Consider the following 24,351-nt stretch of genomic DNA (forward strand, 5'->3'; position numbering starts at 1 on the left):
GGCTGTTAGGGGTCTCACTTATTTGCTCCAAGTAATCACAAATGCTTATGCCTTCCCGGAATTGAGGAGGAGATTCCCCTTTATGGCAAACAGTATTTTTCTGCCTGTTCAAACACTGGTTTATGCTGCAAAGGTGGTTATGTTTTTATGAACCAGCTTGGATTTTTCTACAACTAAAACAGGCATGGCAAAATGGCAGAAGCATTTCTCTTATTTACCTTTGACAAAGATTTTACAAATGTATAGGGTGTCATGGAAAGGGATACCAGCAGTCCTATATCGAGAGATTCTGTCTCCCTTAAAAAAATTATATTTCCCCTACTTGGGCCCATCACACTCTTTGTCGGGGATAACGGATTTTAAATGTGGAGCCTCTGCGGCGACCCTTTTCCATAATTTATATGAATGTCCAATTATTAAACGTTTCTAGGGACAATTGGTGAATTAATATTTGTATTAATTTGTAATAATAATATTATTATTATTGTAATAATAATATTATTATACAAATAATATTTGTATTTGAATTTGTAATAATCTGCAAGGCTTTATATCCTGTACCCCTGAATGAGCGATTTGTGAGATGGTAGAGAGTTCAGGTATTCATTTTGCTAGAGAAGCGAGACACTTGGCATTGTTACTTTCAGCAGTGGCCAAGAAAACCATACATTGTTGGTTGGATTCCACCCCTCCAACAATGCGTCTCTTTCTAACTAAACTACAAGAGTTGTTTAAAATTGACTGGACAGAGGCTGCCATACATAAAGAATCAAAAATGCAACTTATATTTGAAACATGGGAGAACTTTATTGCCACAGTTAATACCCCCACAATAATAAAACTGTACAATTGTTTCTGTCACAGCACATGGTACCTGGACACAGTAATGTAAAACGACCCTCCTATATATGTAGATGATCCCTGATAGTTAGATCTTTATTGCTTGTCAATAGTATTTCACTTATATACCTAAATGTATACTACTTCAAATATACTGTTGTTTGTAACCTAAGGTTTTATGCTTGGCTAATAATGCTTGAAATTGTATGTATTCGTGTTTATCACTATAACCTTAATAGAAATATTTTAAATATATATATATTATTGGTATGTGACATTTTTACAGTCATAATTTTGTGTTTTTCCTAGTTAGAAGCTATAAGTTACTCTATAAATATCCAGTTCATGACATTCAAACTTTTGTGCTTATAAATTAAAAAATTCTAACCACTTTGACTAAGAAATAGTAGCATATATTTGCAAATAGTAAGATGAAAAGAACAAATAAAATGGATGTCACTTACAAGATCATCAATAAGGTCTTTAAATCCTCGTACAATTAGCAGAAAGAGCAGTGGTAACATTATGGCAAACCATGGTAAAGTTGAAATAGCTGGAACAGTCTAGGAATAAACAGGATAAATCATTTTTGTGGGTTTTATTTGTTTTGTTACCTATTTGAAACTTGTTTGTGGTACATTGTTTAATAATACAGTTCTTGTATTTCACAGCTTAAAGATGCTAAAAATGTTTGAATGTTCATGATTGAAAAAACTTTAAACCTGAAATTTAATCTAACCAGCCTTCCCTGGTTTCTATTTTTTACCTTCATCAACATGATATTGAAATGATTTATTAAAAGCTTTATTTGCATTACCTCATTTACACCCTGTGACTTCACTACTATGTCATTGTGCTTCCCTATGATACAGAGCCTCCAAATTTAAAAGAACTAAAATGAGTGATTGAAAGGGGTGGGCAAAAAATAGTAAGGCTAGGAAGAAAAGGGTTAGATGGTACTATATGCCTTCCGGACAGGAAATGTGGAGAGCTCTATCTGAGCTGCTAATACACATTGTGCAAGCAATTTCAGTACAGACGTGCCTCTATAACCATGCACGATGGAAGGTAAGGCTAGAATAAAGCTTTAAAGACAGAGTTTCCTCCATTTCCTCTAACATCCAGTTGAATATTAGGGACAAAAAGCAAAGGGTAATATCTCCTATTTTACAAAGACAGAGCAGAAAATAACTGGTGGGGTTTAAATTCTTCAATGCAAAAATATAGTTTTAGCCAGACGTACAGTACACATTCAGACTGAAATGCTTAGGTGATAGCCTGTTACCTTCTAATTCTAATATTCTAATAAATATACTTTTGAACTGATCAGCCACTAAAACATTCTGAAATGGTTATTTTCTTCTCTGCCTTTCCAAGATCTCTGGCTAATAAATTCAAGGTCACATTTTATGGATAGATGAATTTCAGGATCATTTGTTTTGTTCACTTTTGCTATAGGTGAGTCAACATCACAGAATTGCAAAGTAGGTTAATATATTTGAAAACTGCACTATTAAACGGATTATTAGGAGATGCTCATCTGTCCAACGACTGCTTTGCACCATCGCAGTATAAAACATAGTTTATTCTGTCCAACAATGTCATTTGCAGCAGTAAGGAGAACTAAGATAGCAGCAGCCCTTGCTTTCCTTAAGTCGATGGATTTTATGGCATCCCCAGCATCCATTGTTATGATGTACACTGCTGAAGGGGATTCTAGAGGCTGACCAGCTCCTGACTCAGTCCTGCACTGCTATTGGGTGCTGGGACTTTATAGCCTATCTGCTCCCAGTCACCAGGACCTGTTGTAGCGTATAGCTGGGCTAATCTGTGCTGGAGTGTGTTTTCGTTTGATTTACTGTTACTGACCCTGCCTGTTTCTGATCTTAAAAGTTTTTGCTGCCTGGACCGACCCCTGCCTGTGACCTCGACTCTGCTTGTGTCTTGCCCTTGTGTACTTCATTTGGTGGACAGTTATTCTGTGTATGACTTCTGTTCCTTATTCTGGACTTGGCTCTATTGGAATCCTGGTACTGCTTTATCTGTGGGCTCTTGGCTTGCTGCTAGCCTATCCCTAGACACCATCCCTTGCACAGTAAGTCCTGGGGGCAACTGTGTGCTGGGAGACGCAACCAGTCTCCCGAGGCTAAGCGGGGGCTTGCTATAGGTGAAGACTGTGGTGTATACCACCAGGATACGTCTAGGTGATCACATGATAAAATAATTAGATCATCCACTAATTGCAAAGACTGCATCAGCAAATCAATTCCTTGTTGATATATACAACATACCACAAAAAAATAAATCAGAAACACACAATTCTCTTCTGTTATCCCTTATCTACTTTTTGTATGATTCTATGCTTGTGCTGGAAATGTTTGCCTTATTGTGCCATCACATGGACGAGTGGTTAAGGATGATGAAAAACTACAACTACATTTTTTGCCCCAGTAGATTTTAGTGGCCAGTGATGAATGATTGGTATAGCTGCTCATAAGCAGTTGTTGGACATTATACACATAACAGACATGGTTATGTATCTTAATTATCATATAAGAAAGTACAGTTTAAAAACACTTACCTGCAAAATAATTATAAACAGGAAGTAGAGATTTGCTACTCTTTGGAACTGCTCAAATAAGTTGAGAGGGATGAAGTTAAAGATGTTGTACTTACTGGTCTTTATACTGTTGTCCTACAAGATGAAACAAGATACAAAAAGAGTTATTAAATGCCAAAATACATTTTTACATTACACGTTCATTATCATAATTAGGACAATTCTATGTTTTAAATTGATCATAAACATGTCCACAATATACCAGTTTTAAAGCAAAACGACAGTAATAGAGTCCCAAATATTTAAACGAGCCTGATGTTTGCAAGTGAAATGGGTTTGTTGTTTGCATGTTATTACTGCATCGTGGTAATCTTTACAGGATGCTTTGAACTTTGCAAAATATATATAGAACATGAACCAGCATGAACAGTTCCATGAATATTACTAAATTTTAAGTTAGCTTAAAGTAGAATTAAATCCAAAACAAAAAAATCACACTTACCTTCAAACCCGCAGATCAGTCTATTCGTTGGGAGGTTTCTTCCATTACATCCTGTGTCGTCCCAGTATCTGTTCAGTGCAAAGGGAGTGCCTGGTGCCTGCATTTTCTCCTCCCTTCTGACACGTTTTACTTCCTATGTCTCCCAATCTCGCACTGTGCAGGCGTGAGATCAAGTGATGTAGGTTGGGAAAAAACTTGCCAAGGGGCGGTGCTGCACCCATTTTCTTTTTTTAAAAAAAGGTGTTGCACTAAAAAAACACTAACAAACAAAATTTTAACTTTAATTAAAATGGTTGTCTACCCTTTTATGTAAAGGTAAAATTCTGAGTTTAAGTACATTTTAAGCAGCAGCTGAAAAATTTGAAAGTGGAGTACTGTTATTAAGGCTCAGTTATTCAGATGATTGATAGATTCAATTCAGATGGTTGATAGGTACAATAATTCTTGAGCAGCTCATGGTGGTTGTACCTTGCCATCTACTTGGCTCTGCTGGTTCTTAATGAACCAACAATTCACTATTGCCCCTTTACATTTGCAATTGGCAAATGTAGCTTTAATTGAATTGGGTACTTTACATTATTTATACTATTTTATGTTTACTACCAGGGTTATTTACTGGCTGCACTATCCTCACCTTCAGGCAGTTCCAGGCACTTTAACTGAACCCTTTGCTAGATGGAAGCAGGCACCATTACTTTTGACAACCGCAGTTATGATTTTGCTTCTTTTAGTACTGTCTGTCTCAACCATTGCTACTCCAGACAGGGATGTCTCAGAAATCAGAATGTTTATTATAGCGTTTTCGGGATAGCAAGTTACACTATTCATACTTAGAGAATTTAGAGATTCAGCTTGCCATTTTCAAAGTGTTAACTAAGTAAAAACATAACAAAAACACAGTGCATTAACAAGTACTGAGAAATAATGACTAATGGAAGAACTATATAAAGAACAGTAGCAGAACAACAGCAACAGTGTAAAATAAAATGGGATGACTGTAAATATATTCTTCAGTGAAAGTTGGTTTGCCTTAGTCCTGGTTGCGGCCTACAGTTCAAGTTATTAGTTAAAGTTGCTGGGCTCCTTGCTGTGGTCAATGTGTCAATGCTGTTTTTCTTAGCAACAAGGTGGTATCAGTGAGGCATCAGAGTTCCCTCTTCTAGGCTTTCTATGCCAAACACAGAGGGGGGACTAATAAAGCAATTCAATGACAGCAGTGGGGGACTGTCTGAGAGGGTGTGTCCACATGGATTATGATGCTTTGTAGATACACCTAAGTTGCTCTTTATTTAGCAGGATTCATAATTCCCCATGTTCAGGTTTTATGACCTGAAAAGTCCCAGATTATTAGTCAGCACAAAATATGGATTTTAAAGAGAACTGTGCATGTCTGGTTCACCAGTATAGGTTAAATATGGTTTCCAGGCTTTCCTGAGGCCTAGGAGACTAGTTCCTGGTCTCACAATGCTCACCAGCTATGAATAGGCCAACTACAACTTTGTATATCAAGATTATTTCTAAATATGTTCCTGAATACAGCTCAAAGGTCGGTTGGAGGCAAATTCACTAGCCTTATCTACCAGATTCTACATTTTTTGAAAACCTGAAGACACAGGAGTCCTACAGGGGGACTCTAGCCTCCACTCCTTTACATTTAACATTAGTGCTCTAATCAATATCACCACCAATGACATTAGTTCTCTCCCTAATATCACACCATAGTCCATCCAAACATAAATATAAATGAAAAAATAAAATAATAACAAGAAAACTAGTGAACGTGAGTCACATTGTTAGAAAGGCCTTAAAAAAATATGTAAAAGGTGAGGCCACTAAGCATAATAGTTAAAAAAAAAGTGTCAAAGAGAAGTGGGGCATAGGGACTCCTTGGTACCACAGCAGGGTTTACCCTACTGCTGCCATAGGTACTATGTGAGTAACATAGTGAAGGGATGTAAATAAGAGTTTGTTTATATTGTTAAGCTCTGTTCAAATGTTGGAACTTTTGATCTTTTCATGATTATTTTTTATTTAAATACTCTAGTTTTTATTAGTTTCATAACTTTTTATATCATTGCATTACAATATTTGACAACATTTGTGAATAACTTTGTCTAGGGACATACTAGGGGACAAAAGCTAAATCAAATCTTCATTTTCCCAAAGAAGCAAAGGGTAGTATTTCATTCATTCATAGTATTTACTTTTTTCAGTCTTCAATTTACCTGCCAAAGTTTATATTCTAGGACACCAACACTAGCAGTGGAATAGCTTTAATAGAGCATTTTTCTCTTACAGTTATTTGTTTTTTTATTTAGGCGCAAGATTCAATAGTAAAGCTACCCACACATGTCAGATAATAGTTGCTAGAGAAAATGGTCATGGTTATCCCAAGCAAAAATCTGTGTACATGTGTACAGCGGTCCCCTGCCTCCGTTCATCTATCCACCACAGTAGTTTCATGAAAAACTAATGTGGAATGTCCACAGTGCACTTCTATGGAGGAGAGCACAGTGGGGTGCCGCTCCCTTATCCTCCCCATCCATAGAACAGAACAGCGCTTTGTGTACAGCACTTATTCATTTGTTCATCTCTGGAAATGATCATGACAGATTGTTTCCAGAAAAAACATCAAAAGTTTATCTAAGGTGTGTTCAGGACTTGGAAATAAATTTTCATATATTGTTTATTTGTACAAATAAACATAACAGAATCAAGTAATCCATGATACCTCCATGAGTGATGTTGTATAATGTTATTTGTATGAAAGCAAAAAACAGGTGTATATAAGTGACAACATTTAGGTACTTCTAGTTCACACAATTAGTTCTATGGTATCAAACGAAAGATGTGTGTTCAAAAGTCCTGTGTAGAAGAGCAATAAATAGAAAGCTAGAACCCACATTCAATGGTCTGGGTGTGGCAGTGACAAAGGAAAGAATTAGGAGGGGAAAAGAGAAAGCAAGAATAAAAGAGGGTGTGAGGTGTGGGGTGTAGGGATCAAGCCAGCCCGGGTAAACATTAAATGTTAAATAAAACATTTTTTTTTTCTCTTTGGTAAACATTTCTCTAGTGGATGGTGTTACTAACCTTGTCTTAGCAGTTCATATTTCCAAAAAATGGGATTATTGCACTGTGTTCTATATATACGATATACCATATTCTGTTATTCTTTTATTTTATCCTATTCTCTTGTTATAAAAATTAAATCTTAATAAAACAAAAACATTTTAAAAAAAGAAACAAATCATCACGCATATTGATGGAATTCTTTTCACATAGCTTTCAATTTTTAAATTAATGATTCATTTGTCGTATTCAAAAGAAGGTAAAAAAATGACACTACAGATCATTACACAAAATGACAAAGCAAAAAGTATATATATAATAAGTATATATAAGTATAATAATAGCAATAGTTTATTGCCATGGCTGGGTTTTTATTACTAAAGTCTGTAGGCAGACAGGCCTTGGAACCCAAAGCAACATCACTGTTATAAAGAGCATTTTCATGTTTTATTGGCTATGACCTTGTTTTGAATTTTCTGACTATATGTAAAATAGCATATATAGGATGACTTTATTGCTACTAACAATGAACAAAATGTATAGCCAATGGGAGAAATTTACTGGAAACTAAACTGGAAGAGAGTTCCCTAGGAATATTGGGTGGTGGGAACATGCTTGATCATTGTTTCTACCACTGACTGCTACATTTTCTGCGTCTACTTATAAACTCAAATAAGTGCTTGACAGTAGAGAACACATATTTATGAACTGGAAATCAGCTTAATAAATCGATAAGTTGACCAAAAGTGTTGGGTGGGAACTCATACGACTGTTACTTATCCCACTGTGAACTGTTATGCCTAAACCTATGACTTTACTTACACACTGCAACAAGCATATAAACATGTAAAAAGCTTCTTTGTTTTGTGAAAAGATAACCGAAGATTTCTAACAAGATAAAACATCTCTCCTAGCAATGACATGTAAGCGCTAATAAATTTATGATTTATAAAGGAAACCTGCATATACTGCTATTGTACAATAATGTTTTATTTCTACAAAAATCTTCCAGTGATCCTGTAACACTGGGTGGAAATAATAAACCAGGCACAGGCAGTAAGAAGGCAACTCCATCTCCTATTGTTTTCAATACATTCCAATCTTGAAATGCTTACTACTAATGACACACATAAATTCTGCCTACATATTAACAGTAGGGTAAACTTTTTCAGTATCAGCTCTGAGTGTAATATATACACATAGGTGTCACGGATGTTACTTTTCAAAAGCACCCAACTTTCCACCCAAGAGCCACGTACAGCCCATTGTTTTTATTGACAAATGCTTTAAGAAATAATGGTTGTAAGGGGGAGAACCAGCCAAAAAATGGGTCATACTGTATCAACAACATTTTTGTGTTCAAATACAATCTGCCAAGAAGCAGCACAGAAAGGGGTGTATATCTGTGTTAAAAACCAATGATTGGGGGATACAGGAAAGACAAAAGTTTACACATTGGGCCTGATTTTTTAAGCTCTCCAAGGATGGAGAACATAGAGTTTCATCAATGAATTTGGGTGAATGGATTGAAATGGATTTCCTAAAAGTAATTTGCTTATTATTAGCAAATGTTTCAATCCTGGACCAGATCCATTGCAGGTTTGCTGGATGACCTAGGTTCACCAATAAAAGTGTATCTTCAGCCTCAGGGAGCTTTTATAGAGCAGACCCTTTGTGTCTTACTCTGATTCTAAATCAGCATGATGTGGGCATTTGTGTACAATTTAACTTTCATACAATTTTCAACACAAAAGTATTAACAATAGTGTGGAATCGGGTTTTCAGCAAACTGGGTGGTCAAATCTACCCTTATTTTTGAGACATAAAATAAATGTAATGTGAAAAGGATATAGAAACAAGTATGTATGTATCTATGCCATATATATATATATATATATCGTTTTGTTGATAAATACTTCACATGTTTCCTCCTATATATGATATGTGCTATGTCAGACATAGTAGTACAGGACATGTTTACATTTCAACTTTTTATTACAATTATTTAAAAAAAAAAACAAAAAAAAACTTACAGCATATTTGTTCTTGGTGAAAAATAGAAAACTCTTCTTTGTAAATGAATGGTTAAATAACCTGTCATTTGCTTTAACTTGCCACGTGTAGCCTGTCAATATACCAAAACAGACAAAAACTCAACCTTTACTAACTCTCAACAGAATATAAATATATACATTAGTGTACATATACCAATTTATTAATTTCCTATTAGTTCTTCTCAACAGTATACATTTCTTTATTATAGTGTGACTGATAAAATAAGCAAATATCCTGTTATATTTATGTGTTACACTTCCTTTTCAATCATTTTTATTAGAATTTTGAACAACAATGCAGGGTGTAAACGTACATACAACAAAGGTGTTCACATAACCGCATGGAGACATCTTAAAAAAATGAATAGTCAAAAAAAAGAAAAAAGAAAATCAGTTTAAATACTCACATTGAAGAAAAATCTGAAATAATTCTACAGTTAAACAAACAGGACAGTAATCCATTCCCTAAAAATGTAAACTAACTATGAGACTCTCCTTGGGGGAGTGCACAACCATATAAAAAAACATAGCCAAATAAAAAAAATAAAAAAAAAAAAAGGGGGGGCAGGGAAAGTAAAAGAACTATATGTAACATTTTCATGGTGTTAGCAAAAAAAAAAGTTGGCTGGTAGGGCTTGATAGAAGCTAATAAAGTCCTAGATATAATTTTCGTCAGAGCAATATTGTACAACTGATTGTATGTACACAAAAAATGGTAGTAATTGGGCTTCGGGGAATAAATGGTGGTGATTTGTGACAAAGCACAAAAATGGCAGTTGTATAATTAAAACAGTTTTTTTGCTATCTAGTTAGGGTGTACCTATGCTTTAAAGAAAATGTGAACCCAACCACTATCGTACCATAAAAACTTTGACATGTTATTTGCAATTTAAAAATTATTTCAGAGCATTTTTAAATCTGCAACATAAAATAAACATACTTGTATAAAGGTTTGGGCAATTATTGTTCATTTTGTTTGTTGGGTCACACAGGCTTCCAGTGACAACTATAAGCAGTAATTTCAGCCTATATTGCACAGGCATTGCTTACTGTTGTCACCATCAGAAAAAACAACTTAAGAAATGCAACGTGGCAATCACTGGTGTGCATGTAGAGAGTAAGTGGCTTCTGGAGATCACCAGCACAACTATACAACAAAGAATGAAGAAAAAGCAACTGTAGATCGATTGGTAGCTATAGATTGGGCACCCCTGTCATGTTTTTTTTTGTAATTAATGCATACAGACCTATGTTCAGTCTTAAAGCTAGCTACACAACATCACAAATCTTCTTTACCCTCTGGTTAGAGGTGGCCCTGAATTCTGCAGTGAATGACAAACACATAGTGACATCATCTCTTCTCTGCCACATTCTTTCATGCGATCTTTGCAATTCTATCCACTGTGTCTGTACAAAGGTGTAAATCCTCATTTAGTAACATCCTGGGGGAGTTGTTGCATCCTGCATTCTAATCCCCCTGGCAACTATAGGTGTTTTTCTGACCAATTAAAAGAACTACATTTTTTCTAAAAATGCTCATTGTCTGGCTTCAAAACTTTAAATCGGCTTGACTTGAAATATGCATACTATAAATAGGTGTCAGAAATGTATCAAACATCAATATATTATAATCATATTTATATTTGTTTCAGGTCAGTCACTCAAAGCATCAACAGGGCATCAACAGGGCATCAACAGGCAGCTAGAACTTTCAAGGTCAGCAATTGCAGGATCCTTACCATGACAAAGTCAATTTAATTCAAAGATCCCAAGCTCATAATTATATTGTTTGAACTGCTTTACCTTTTGCAGCAATATCCTGTCAGTACACAATGCACAGCTAATCATCCATAATATCATGACAGCAAGCTGCATTACTGTTCTTATATTTTTTACCATTTGTACCACTTATCTAATCAGCTGTTAGAAGCTGAACAACATGCTTCTAGCTATCGTCCATCACTTTGCTTTCCTCTAACTTCCACTTTTATTTATGTAGTTAATTATAGTATATTATAGATATTTATATCAGCCTGATTCAAGAACCAATTTAAATGCTAACTTTAAATTTCTTACCTGAATCACTATCACATTCTTGTGAATCTGTATTTTGAATATGCTGGGTCATTGCTGACTTCTTAGAAGAACCTGAAAAAAATTATTTATGGATGTTTATAAATTAAAGTGGCAATTACATTAAAAAGCACTGTAAGCAAATATTGACCTGATCGGTGCCATTTTGTGTATAACTGCCGCCACCTTGTTAATATGATCGTTGGAAGCCTCTTTAATTTTTAGACGTGCATAGTTTTTCTGCTAAGGATGTCAAATTCTTATATCAGTTAACTTCACACATGGCCTTGGAGTGTTCTAAGTGAGATTTTGTTGCAAGGCAGTAGCTGGGGCCAATACAGGAAGCTGGTTGCAGAGGGCTCGCAGATGGTGTGGGATGATGGGCAATTCCTGTGTAATAACGTATATAAACTGGAGCTTTTCAACAATACAATTGTAATAGTTAACCATTCACTCCATGTGCTGTGGTTTCTGTTACCAGATTGGCGCTAACTCCGATCTCTAATCTGAAAGCTAGAACTTGTCATAACACCTAATAAGTACTGATGTAGAAGTTATTTTTGTTATATTGTATCTATAGCCAAATGTGTTTGCTGTACTTAGTTGGCAGCTTTTTTTTACACATTTGATTTGCCCTGCTAGCAACACACATGCTTCCCCACTCCAAACCACTGAGAAACACTTTTTAACCACTTGTAAAAGCATTTAAAAGTCGTCTTTTTAATATAAAGATGTGGCAAGAACCACGCCATATGCAATAGCCTGTACTAAAAGGAGTTTAACTGCTTGAATTTTCTTGGGGCAATTGAGGAGTGGATGAAAGTGGTGAACTTCAGCAGTTTTCACTTGAAAAATTTGCAACAAGTCAGGGCTTTATTGCAGTAAGGGACAGACAATGTTCCTTCTGCAATAAGCATTTTACTGTCAGATCGCTTTCTTCATCCGGCAAAATCACTGAGCTTCACATGGTTAGTTGGTTCCTGGAATACCTGTCACATTCCACCTTCCTCTTTGGTTGCCTCCACTGAATGAACTTCCACAAACCTGCACGGGAGATATCCCAGCCCAGTCAATCAAGATGGAAGAAGATTGGAAAGAGGAAGAATAGAAAAGAAAGAAGAAGGCAGGGCCCACAATGGAACAAGAATGAGTGTAAATAGGATTTAGTTCTGCTTTAACCAAAGTCCCTGCTTGGGTAATTCATCTGTTCTATTTGTCCTGGTAATTAGTTTGAATCAAAAGGTGATGTACAAAATTGTGCAAGTGGCACTAGAGGAGGTATATTCTATCAATAAGAACACTAGTTCGGGTGACAACTATGGGAATTTCATATCATTCATTTTCCACTTGTATCCCTGGGGAAAGGAGGGCAAGGAGTGCAGGGAAGAGAAATGACTATATATGCTCTAACCATTTCCTGCTTTAAAACTAAGTTTGTTCTAGAGATACACCCTTATACTGACATATTATTAAGTCACTTGCAAAGTGCCTTTATATAGGACCTCCTAGTCCTCTTGTAACTGTAAAAAACTGCAAACTTCTACACATTTCATGTTTATTTGTAAAGTAGTCATATTTTTTAAACTATTTTTTATTAAAGGTGGATTTTGTAGAAAGAGGGGGGCTATAAAGACAACATACAGGGGGTTACAGACTGTTACAAATTAACAAACTGGAAAACTATGCTACAAAAGTAGCAAACAGAGAAAACATTATGCACTTAGGCTTAGTCTACACAGACTGTTTCCCCAGCATTTAACCTGAGGCTTTAAATGCCCATGTTACATGGGATTCTTATCCCATATAATACCTTTAGAAAAAGGAACCAGGCAAGGCTGTCCCCTTTCTCCTTTAATATTTAACCTGCATGGTCTGGAAATTGGCCATTGCAAGATAAAAACTGTTTACAGTTTTTACGTGTTCTTCGCTGATGACATTTTACTGTGCACCTCACACCCGACTAAGGATTTATCTTTTATTCAAAAAGGTTTTATGCTTTTCGAGCAGTTATCGGGTCTAAAGGTAAACGTAGACAAAAGCAAAATATTAGTCTTGACCCCTCAGAGAAAACAAAGTTGGAGCAAGTCTTCACCATTCTGATTGCTAAAGATTCAATAACGTGCTTGGGGATCAAAATAGGTAGACAGCCTTACCAATTTCAGAAGATTCAGAAGATACCACTGCTGTTAAGACATCAGGATGTAACGATTTTCAATAAATCATTTTCTAAATTTAATTGGCAGGGCAACTGCCCTCTAGTATCCATACAAAAACTTTATTTGCCTGCTTTGGAAGGTGAAGTTAACCTCCCAAACATGAGAATGTACAACCTAGCATGTCTTACTAGACATATTTATGATTTGATCAAAAATACATCCTTTGCATCAAACTATCTTTTAGAGGGAGATATAGTCGATCCCTGGGATCTTGGAGCAATACTGCATAGCAAATTGACTTCCCTCCCTCCTCATCTGAAACACAATATTTTAATCAGGGACACTATATTTGCTTGGAGAGAGATGGGACGAAAAATGGGATTGTCTTTTGTGCTACTTACCTTTCACAGGTAATCCAATGTTCACCTTTAGGGATCTACTCAATTAGTACTTCAACAGTGGTTTAACAAGAGATTTTTTTAACCCTGAGCGGGGACGACTACTTACCTTCCGAGAAACGTGTGGTAAATTGTCTTTGCGAGTGGCCAAGGTGTATCCACTATATTATCTACGGATAATTATTCTAATTAAAATCTCTGGTCGAGTATCTTACAGGGGCACTGGGACACAATTGTTACGACTTTGTTACAATTATCTGCACCCACAGTTACAGTTCTGTATAATTCGTTCCAGGGAAATTTGAGTGGAACCCTGGATAACACAAATTCTGGGTGCAGAATTGGATATAGAAGAGGTCATGGACAAAATTGTACAAGGGTACCAAACCTTATGAAACACGATGATTAATGAGATTTGGAGGGAAACTCATTTTAAAATCTTCCATAGGGCATATAAAGTGTTCAAACCCGATGCAGGATCAGCAACGGAGAGAAGTCTGGACTATTTTTTTTTTACTTGTTTTAACAAAGTTGTTAGAAGAAATATATATATATTATATATACATATATAATATATATATACTGTGACATGGCAAAAGTAGTCATCTTTGAGGGAAGGTATATTTCTCCACGTTTCTTCTCCTATGGGGGAGATTAACCAGCAACATGTCTGCTGGTATCCCAGACCTGGGTTTGCATGTCACTCAGAGGTGTTCAGATCCAGGCCAAAATTTGTTTTTATCTGGCCTTTAATTACTGCACAGCTGTGAGCAGCAGGTAAAAAGAGAAGGGGAGGAAGAAAGCTCCCTCTGACCTGGGGCACAGGAAAGCTGCCTGTGAGAGCCGATTGTGTACCAAATGTGAGTGAAGGTTGCTGGAATGTTTTTGTTGAGTTGGCTGGGTTAGCCACCAACTGGTAGGGAAGAGTCTGCCTGTTGTAGAGTTAGTGCATGACTGGCTAGGAATTATTTTGGTTTGTTTTGTTTTATCTTATGCAACCTTTTAATAAAACTAACTGCGGGTCAGTTTCAAACCTATCTACTGTCTCTAGTGTGCCTTATCCACCTCTCCTTCACTCTGAGAGTACCTCTTACCCAAGGAAAGGTGATCCCACAAGGGTGGTATACAACACATGGTGCAGGATGTGGGCACCTCCCTAATTGGACTGTAAAATAGAGGATGTGATGAAAGCATTGATTCAGGCCTCTGCGGCCCAGAAGATGCTACAGCAGTGCAACAAGACTCCAATCCCCAACAGAGTGAAATGATAAAGCTGTTGTCTGCCCAGATTGTTGCAATATCAAAGGCCCAGCAATTGGATCTCTGTGTCCTTTTAGAGGTAGCTCTACACCTGGCAAAGTTAGGTGAGGACTGCGCCGTACCAGTACAAACTGTCAGTAAGACTATTAGTGAAAATCACATTCTGCAGAAAATGACAGTGGCTGATGATGTGGAGGCTTACCTTGCTACTTTTGAAAGGATTGTGGTGCATGAAAGTTGACCTAAGGAACATTGGGCCTGGTTAATTGCGCCATTTTTGACTGGTGAACCCCAAAAGGCCTATTTTGATTTGGAACCTGAGGCTGCCCTGGGCTATGAAAGACTTAAAGCAGAGATCGTTGCACATTTGGGAGTAACGCTAACTGTCCGAGCTCAGCGAGTGCACCACTGGGGGTACAAGCCCGGAAAACCACCCCGTTCACAAATGTATGATACACCTTATAAGTAAATGGCTACAACCAGAGTGCTTATCGGCTCCAGAGATAATCGATCATGTTGTTATGGATCGGTATCTACGAGCACTGCCTGCCACTCTGAGGAGCTGGATAACCCATGGAGACCCCAAATCGGTGGACCAGCTTGTGGAAATGGTGGAGCAATACGGGGCAGCTGAGGTGTGGATAACTATTCCACCAGAGCTGACTGTCTCCCATTGGGAGAGATCTCCAGGAACCCCTGGTAAGACTGTTCAAGGGGATATGGGTCCTGGGAAAAGTAATAAGACTGTTTCAGACTGTGAAGAGACTGTAGGCACAAGGCCTAGGGAGGAGCCAAAGAAGGCAGGACTGAGTTGAGAGGACTGAGTCAAGAAAAGAGGACTGAGTCGAGAGAGGACTGAGTTTGAGAAAATGTAAAATGATTTTGTTGCCAAGGATTAGGACATATTGCTGCTAATTGTCCAATAACCAATGAGCCAATGCAATGTGATTTTCTGAAAAAACTAATGTCTTTCTTTGCCCAAGTGGTGATCCCACAAGGTTGTATACCACAATAAATATATGTGTTATATTATGACACAAACACAGGTTAGTAGTATGATAATGAACCTATTGACGATAGAAAATATATGTATCAACCTAATGTACATTTTTCTTTGTTTTTGTTTCTTCCCTTCCCTATTTTTTTTATGATTTTATTATTTTTTATTTGTTTATGTTGGTAAAAACCTCAATAAAAAGTTATATATATAACAAAAAAGCCTATGTCTGAAATTCCCATGCATTCCAATAGGCTAATCTATACCAATATGTTTCCTTGAGGCATGTTTTTGAGCATTTCAGATAACATTCTTTGCAACATTTTAAAAATGAAAATGCGGTGTTAATGCACGTAAATGCATCAATTGATTTTAATGGGGGCGATTACCATTGTTTATAAATGCTTGAAAACATAAATCCGCCACAGACGTTTTCCAGCAGTTTAAAGGCAAGCTTTAAAACACCTGACATTTCAAAAATGGACTTTTAAATCCCCAGGTTAAATGCTGGGGAAACAGTCTGTGTGGACCCAGCCTAAAGCAGTATCAACCAAGGGAGTCTGATAATATAAACAAGAACATTTACAAAACATTGTACACTATTAAAAAATGGAAAAAATATGTCAATAAATTTGAGCAATTATTCTGTAAAATTATAATAATGTCATCCCTAATGTTATGGCAGCCTCAATTGTAAACAGGGAGTTTGAGGAGGTGAGCCTATCATGGAAGTTTATAGTAAAAATTAATATCTAATAAGGAGTTGTTAGAACTCTGCAACATCTGCTTGGGATTGGAACAGCAAACACAGTCCAGAGTCCAAAGACAAAGAAAACAGACATCTCAGGAGTACATTGAAGCACATTGTGACAGGGAATACAACCAGTTCTACGTCAAACAGGAACATCCATTTCTAAATAAGGATTAGTGACTGTATGAACTGGATAAATGTTAAAATTTTATTTTGAGTGCATCTTAACAGTAAGAGAATCTGGTCAGTCGCCTTAGGCACCATAAAGATTTGGAATTTGGCTTTTGCTGGCCATTGTTAACCTTTGTACCTCTCTACCAGGTAGTGGGATGCTGTCTGTGGCATTGTGCCTCACTGCTCCTAGTGGCTACTTGTGCTGAATAGTGACTATTCACTATTCCTCAGGTTCCTGGGGGCCTGGGGGCCAGGCTGTTATCTGTTGCCCCTTGTGGCTTGTTTATTGCTGCTTATGAGCGTTTAAGCAGGCAACTCAGCCCAGCATATACATTGTACAAGCATGTCTGTGCGCTCTTGAGAATCAGAACACAGAGAGAGCTATTACTGTACAGCCTATATATTTAATTAATAATAGCTTTCCCAGCAACCAGTAAGACTGAGATGTCAGAGATGTGAGATGTGTTACAGCTGTATCTCTGCATTCATTTTTGAAAAGCTATTGTTACTTTCATTTTTATATTATTGTTATATGTAAAGTTTTAAAGAAGGTAATCCTTAATCCATTTTTATTTACTTTTTCATCATCTACATATTTTTTTTAAACTTGCTTTTTTCATTTTTGTAACATTAAATTTAAAAAAACTTTTGTAAATTTAATTTTGATGTCTTTAAAAAATACAAATTGTTGAATAAGGTAGGTAGTTGTGATAAATTATAAACAAATTATTTTAATTCTAAATTTTGATTCCAAGTTTTGATGGAAATCTGGCTGTATTTTAACATGCTCATTAGGAACAAATTACATTGGTTTACTATGTCACAACATGTCCCCCACCCCACACTCATCCACAAAAAAAAGTGGTAACCTCAGGAGAACAGATGGTCTGCAGATATAAATTCTGCATCGGTTTAAGATGTGCAAGCTTCATTTGTCTCAGCCCTGGGGTGGGGGACACTTTGACATCTTCAACTTGGGTGACAGAGGACCTTACCCTGGTCACTGCAGGAAGGGTTTGCTTGACCAAAAACTCCTGTTTGGTGTTCAGTAACCATACATTAGTTACTGTATTGAATACATTAGCCTGTATTGAAGGTTGGCATTTTAGCAATATAATTATGGGAGTTTCTATATGGTTTAAAAAGGGCAATACATTTAACACAGTGGACTATTATGGCAGCATCTACAAACTTCTCTAAACCTTGGCTTATTTTGGTGTTCAAAATTATCCAAATTAAAGATTGTATATGTTCTGGTATAAAATACATGTAGTGATAATTGGAATACATCTCAATTATTGTATGAAACCCAGGCTTTAACTAAATGGCCTGGTTACTTTATGCTTGCTGTTTTCTTCGTATCTACACTGGGGAGAGATGAGTCCCTTGACATCTTTGCATGCTTTATGTTCTTGTACCATCCACTACATTTTTTTTTTTTATTGTCTGTTTCTTGTACTCACTGCTGGTCTAATCGTGTAAATACCATAGCTAGCATGTCCGTGGTTATGGGCAGTATTCTGTCATCTACAATAAAATGACCCTGTCAGAACAGGTTTATTTTTGTATGTTTAGGTATACCTGTGATAAAAAAAGGCTTTATTCTTACTGAGCTAAGAATGATTTATTCTATGTTTGGTAGGTGGTAGATGGGTAGCAGATATAATTAGCACCTAAATCTGACTTTGTATTAGTCTCTTGCAATCCCCTGTATAATAGTCAACAGACATCTGATTTTCAAGTATGCCACCAAAAAGTGAGGATTGCACTATGCTTTGTAGCTTTTCTTTTGGTGATTAGTCTTTAAGGACCTGATTTTAAAATCAATGTTTTTCTTAGTACATACACCTGGAAAGCCTTTCAGCTGTCACGGAACAGTTTCTTAATGTGTTCTGTTTTCTTTGTCTTTTCATTTAAGGCTTTTTTTGTTACTGAAAGATTACACGTTTAAATAATAACAAATAATTACAAATGGGAAATAAATCAAAGTCAAAGAACATGTCTATATAACAGGATGTCACTTCAAAAGTTTGTAATAAAATTGTGTGTTTGGACATGTTTGGACACTAAGTGACCCTTCATAATCAACGTAATTTTTTTTTTTAAATATTGAAGAAGGGAAAAAAGAAAAAGACTTAAATGTAATTTTATTTCCCCCCCTTTTTTAAATAAATGTCTTAAATATAACACACCATGGATTTTAACAGTAACTGCTACATTTTCTGCCCTAGGTTTATACTCATATACTCATGTAGTTTCCCTAGGTTTTTTTAGATATATGCACACCTTATAATTTAGTATTTATAGAAAAGTCTTCATAAAAAACAAATGGGGGGTGTTGCTGGGGCATGGCAGGCTAAGATGTGCACAACGAGAGCTCTGTCCTAAACCCCAGGATATTCTGTTGTTAGGGGTTGGACATGCCACAGGGAAACTACTAGCAAGGTGCGGCATATTGCTGCAGAACGGGTGAGTGGTGACCAGTCAGGGTAAACATAGAGTTACCACGGTTTCTGCAGCACATATTATAGAGCTGGTAACTGCAACACTGAATACCAGCCCAGCACTCGCTGCTCCAGTGGATGAGTTTAATATTTCCTGTACACAATCTAATGTTTCAGAGAAGTGGGACTGGAAATCACATCTTCGAGTCCTTCCAACTAGGCAGGAGCTGGCACAGAGAATTTCTAAGCTTGCATATAGTTGCCAAGTGAAATTTCAATCTATCCAACAAGTAATTCATCAAGTAACTAACTTGGCTTCATCTCTGCAAACACAGTATACTGATATTCAGAATCAAGCCACTGCTCATTAAACTCTCCTCCAAAATCAGTCATGGCAAATTTGCACTCTTTCTTTGATGCAAGATGATTATAAGATTATGTTTCTGTCTGTGTGTCAGTTGAGCATAGTATAGTAGGACTGCTCTTTATTTCCATTTTCCCTACCCCTCAAAATTACACAAAAGTGAGATGCTGAGGTTTATATCTGGCACTGATGTTACTTGTATATCAGCACTGTTTTGTTACATAATTTGCACATTTAATGTATATGCTATGTATCATGCTAATTTGTACTATTGTTTGAACCTTGTTGTGTCTCAATAAAAATCACTTGGAAAAAAAAAAAGATGATTATGAGAACATTTTGGAATTACCAGAGAATAGAGACTTGGATAGAGTTCATAGTATTCCAGGTCCTTGGACCCTAGGTTTATTCAGAAGCCCATTTATTATTAATCTTTATATTTCCTCCATACCATTCTGTATAAAACAGTAGTTGGCTGATTTGTAGCTGGATCGTTATGGTGAGCATTTTGAGAGCAAGAACTAGTCTACATGACTAGACTAGGCAAGAACGCCTCATGAAAGCCTGGAGACCATATTTAGCCTGTTCTGGTGAACCATAAGTCCCAGACATGCCTAGTTTGGTCTCTTTAAAATCCATATTTTATGCTGATTAAAAAATCTGGGGGTTGGCATTTCATAAAACCTGTACTTATGAAATTATTAATAATGTCTAGAACAAGGGCATTTTGGAAGTATCCACAGAGCATTATAACACATGTGGACACAGCCCTTCAGACAGCCCTCACCCTGCTATCATTGGATTGTTGTATTAGTCATATCTCTGTGGTTGGCATAGAAAAAGCCATGTAAGCCTAGCACAGGGAGCTCCCACTGATACCATCTTGTTGCTAAGGACAACGGCACTAACACATGGAGCACTGCAGGGAGCCCAGAGACTCTGACTAATAACTTGGGATTTATACAGCAATCTGGACCAAGGCAAACCTCACCTAATTATAATTTCACAGTTTTTTTCCCCTTTTATTTTATCTTGGTACTACTGTTCTGTGATTAGTCTTTATTTTTCTGCATTTGTAAGCTGAATTTCTGAATTCTTCAAGTAAAAATAGTGTAATTTGCTAACCCGAAATTGTGAAAGACATTGTGATTTCTGTGACATCCCTGTCTGGAGTGGCAGCGACTGATACAGACAGTATTAAAGAAGCAGAATCATAACTGTGATTGTCAAGGGTAACGGTGCGTGCTTTCATCTAAACACATGGTGGCAGTCTACCTGTGATGTTGTGTTTGGCAAGGGGTAACAGAGTGGTTAACCTTGCCCTCTGATGGCCCTACCCAGCCTGCTGGTGCCTGGACTGTTGCTGAACGTGCTGGAAAGTTGCAGGGTGTGGGTTTTTTTTAAGTGTTATAATATTCCCTGGGGGAATTGAGAACCCCCGTATGCACCGTCACTTTACCCACATAGGTGTTCCCCCTTAGAGAGGGACCAGTAGATATTTTCTACAGTTAGATTCACTACCTTAGAGAAAGCTTCTCTGCTCTTTCTTTTCTCTCCCCCTCTTTTTATTATTTTATTTTTATTTTTTTAGCATGCCTAGCTCTATTTCAGCAGCCTGTACTTTTTATGTACTTATAATGTGCAGATATTAAATTTAAAAAGATTAATCCTATCAAATACTCTTAAGTTTTGTACTATTCTCATAAATAATAGATACATATACTTATGCTTCAGGCAACGCATTTTAGGATCCCATATTCCAGAATGTTGGAACCGATATTAAACGTTATGAACGCATAGTTTAGGCCCCGATTCACAAAAATGAAAGGGGTTCCTATAGCAGTCTATAGCAAAATTCATTCCTTTAAGCTGGTGGACTCACTAGCTAATCAACAAGGTTGTTTTGTGTTTCTTAAAATAGATATTTGGAATAAATAATTTACTATCGCAGCATTTTATTTACATCATAACCCAGTTTCAAAAGTTATGCAATGTTTTTTTTCAGATCATGCAAATTCTGAAGTGTCTTTGCCACTTCAATGAGAAGCTCTTAAAGCAGTTAAACATGGAGTCTTTATCCAATTTTATTCTTAATATTCTGATTATATTAACCTTCCCTATTTGAATCCTCTTGAGGGTATGTGGAAATATATATATGATACAGCCTTTCCTATGATTGACCATGAAAACTTTCATCTTCTGGAAAAGGTTCTGGCCTCGATGGCTTTACTCCATAGTTTTTTACATTTTTTTCAACTGTCTTGTCTCCTTTTCTTTTAAAAGTTTTTACCACAGTTCCTTCTATACAACCGTTTTCCACCTCGAAGTTTGGAGGCACATATTTATCTTTTCTTAAGCCAAATAAAGATCATACATTTTGGGCTAATTATTTACCCATATTTTTATTCTAATGTACTAATAAAACTTTTTTCTAAGATTCTTGCCAATAGGTTGGTTATATGTCTGGTCTTATACATATGGATCAGTTGGGTTTTATCCGTGGCCAAGAGGTGTGTGATAACACCATTAAAGCTATTCTACTTACTCAATAGGCTGGAAAACACAATATTCCTATTTGCTTGTTATCAGTCGATGCCGAAAAGGCATTTGACAGGGTTAGTTGGCCTTTTTTATTTGCTACACTTGAACAAATAAGTTTGGGTTCCTAGATGTTAAAAAGGATTTATTTCTTTACTCATCCTCTACAATGAAGGTTAGAGTTAATGGAGACCTATCAGACATAGTCCCCATATCCAACAGAACTAGATGGGGTGCCCACTATCTCTATTTGGGATCAACATTATAAATTATCCTTTTTTGCTGATGATTTACATCTATAAATTCCATCAATATATAAAAAATGTGGGATCTTTGAAGCTTTAGGTAACTTTAATATAAACTTCATAAATCTGAATTCCGTAATGTGTCTATACCTTTTGGCCCAGTTTTCACATCTGTCTGTGAAGACATTTATTTTTCTGCAAATTTGCAACAATTATTTTCGTGTAATTATCCAGTTGTTTTACAAAAGATATAGCAAGATTTACACAGATATGAAAAACTCCCTATATCTTTACTTGCTAGTAGGATTGATTATTTACTTTCAAGATGGATGTTCTTTAAAGGTTTCTTTATTTATTTCAGGCAGTTCCTATATGGCTTCCTAAGAGTTTTTTTTCTACAATTTAACTATTAACTTGTTTTATATGGAAGTCAAAGAAACTGCCTATTGCATTTTTCTTTCTAGTTAAACCTAAATCGAGAGGAGGAACAGGTTTGCCTAATATTGCTTTTTATCATCAGGCAGCCTTGCTCTTAAGAATAACAGATTGGTTCCATAACTGAGATACGAAAAGCTGGGTCATGCTTGAGAAACATCTTTCCTCATGGCAATTATTTTATTTACCCTGAATTACATATAAATTATATACCACCCCAGTCATGCTTTTGGATATCACTTTACATGTAACACATTTATGGGATTCTTTTCTTTGTAAGGGTAAGATATCATTATATTTAGGCCCTAAGACTTTTTTTTGGCAATCCCACATTTTCTTTGGCCATGACATCTCAATACTTGGAATGAAATGCCTCTGAACATAGGCAAATAGTTGATATTCTCCCCAATGAGATACAACTGCTCTTCAATGCATCTTACCTGATAGAGTTTTGTTGTGGTTTCAATATCGCCAACATTTTAGCCTTGTTTCAGGATTTACAAGTAGTACATAGGGCATTAACCAATTTTGAATATCTGTCAGAGAGACTTATCAACTCAGATATATCAGGTATTTCTTCATGAACCATTTTTTTATCTTTTTTCATATATTTTATATATCTTTGATATTGGGAGAGGAAGCTAGGCTAGGCTTCCTTCAGCATTGGATTGAGAAAAAATCTTTTCCTTTAACACATTGTTATTATCAGCTTCTGATATTTGCTGGGGATGCCAAGCTCACAGAGGTACTTTAATACATATATTCTTGCAGTATTTAGATATATGAACTTAATGCCACCCCTGCTTTTATTATTGATGCTCCATAAAATCCATTTAAAAAGATATATACCTTAATGATTTTATGGAATGGTGTTAGTGAACATAGATATTATGACTGCATTGCTGCTGTGCTGCCACTGCCCAACCACAGACTTGGAATATAAAGATAATCATTTTAATATCAGTAGTAGCTAGAGCTATCTTAACAAAAAAAATTTGTGAACTAGGTTGGCTTTGGAAAACGTTTGCCTATCAGGGAAGCACATGGTGGTATGGTGGCATGGTCCCAAACCGGGTGTAGTTGCAACATGTAATTTGCATGTATAAACTCGGAAGGCTTCTGAACGAAGTTTCTAAGGCCAGCCATAAACCCCAGCTATGGGCTCTGCAATATGACATCCACACAACAATAAGCAATATAATATCCACCTAGCAATATAAAACCCAGGCTCCAGGAATATAACACCCAGGCTTATGAAATATAACACTCGCCCAGCAATATAACACTCATATAAGGTTATAGTACGTTCACACAATAGGAGAGTCCCCATAGGCATTTTCTTCCACTGTTACCTTTATTGCAAGAGAACTATTCATAAAAGAGGACTAAACAGTGTTCAATGACAGGCAGGGACCATGGATCCGAAAATCCTAAATATTTTATGTTTATTTTCTATGTCATAAATAGAAATAGTTGATTGCTCCTTGTTTA

The 24,351-nt window shown here is 36.4% G+C and overlaps 1 protein-coding gene across 1 annotated transcript in view; it reads right to left on the reverse strand.

Annotated features, from left to right (window-relative positions):
- The window catches only part of ATP8B3 (ATPase phospholipid transporting 8B3), a 119,516-nt gene that overhangs the window by 90,871 nt on the left and 4,294 nt on the right, over positions 1 to 24,351 (reverse strand). Inside the window, exons 2-5 of the mRNA XM_072404989.1 lie at positions 11,102 to 11,173; positions 9,005 to 9,096; positions 3,422 to 3,535; positions 1,305 to 1,403 (exon numbers count right to left, since the gene is read on the reverse strand). Of these exons, the coding sequence (XP_072261090.1) occupies positions 1,305 to 1,403; positions 3,422 to 3,535; positions 9,005 to 9,096; positions 11,102 to 11,153 (357 nt within the window). The 5' untranslated portion in view covers positions 11,154 to 11,173. The remainder of the gene's footprint in view (positions 1 to 1,304; positions 1,404 to 3,421; positions 3,536 to 9,004; positions 9,097 to 11,101; positions 11,174 to 24,351) is intronic.

The sequence above is a fragment of the Pyxicephalus adspersus genome, chromosome 3, assembly GCF_032062135.1.
Source record: "Pyxicephalus adspersus chromosome 3, UCB_Pads_2.0, whole genome shotgun sequence".
NCBI classification, from domain to species: Eukaryota; Metazoa; Chordata; class Amphibia; order Anura; family Pyxicephalidae; genus Pyxicephalus; species Pyxicephalus adspersus.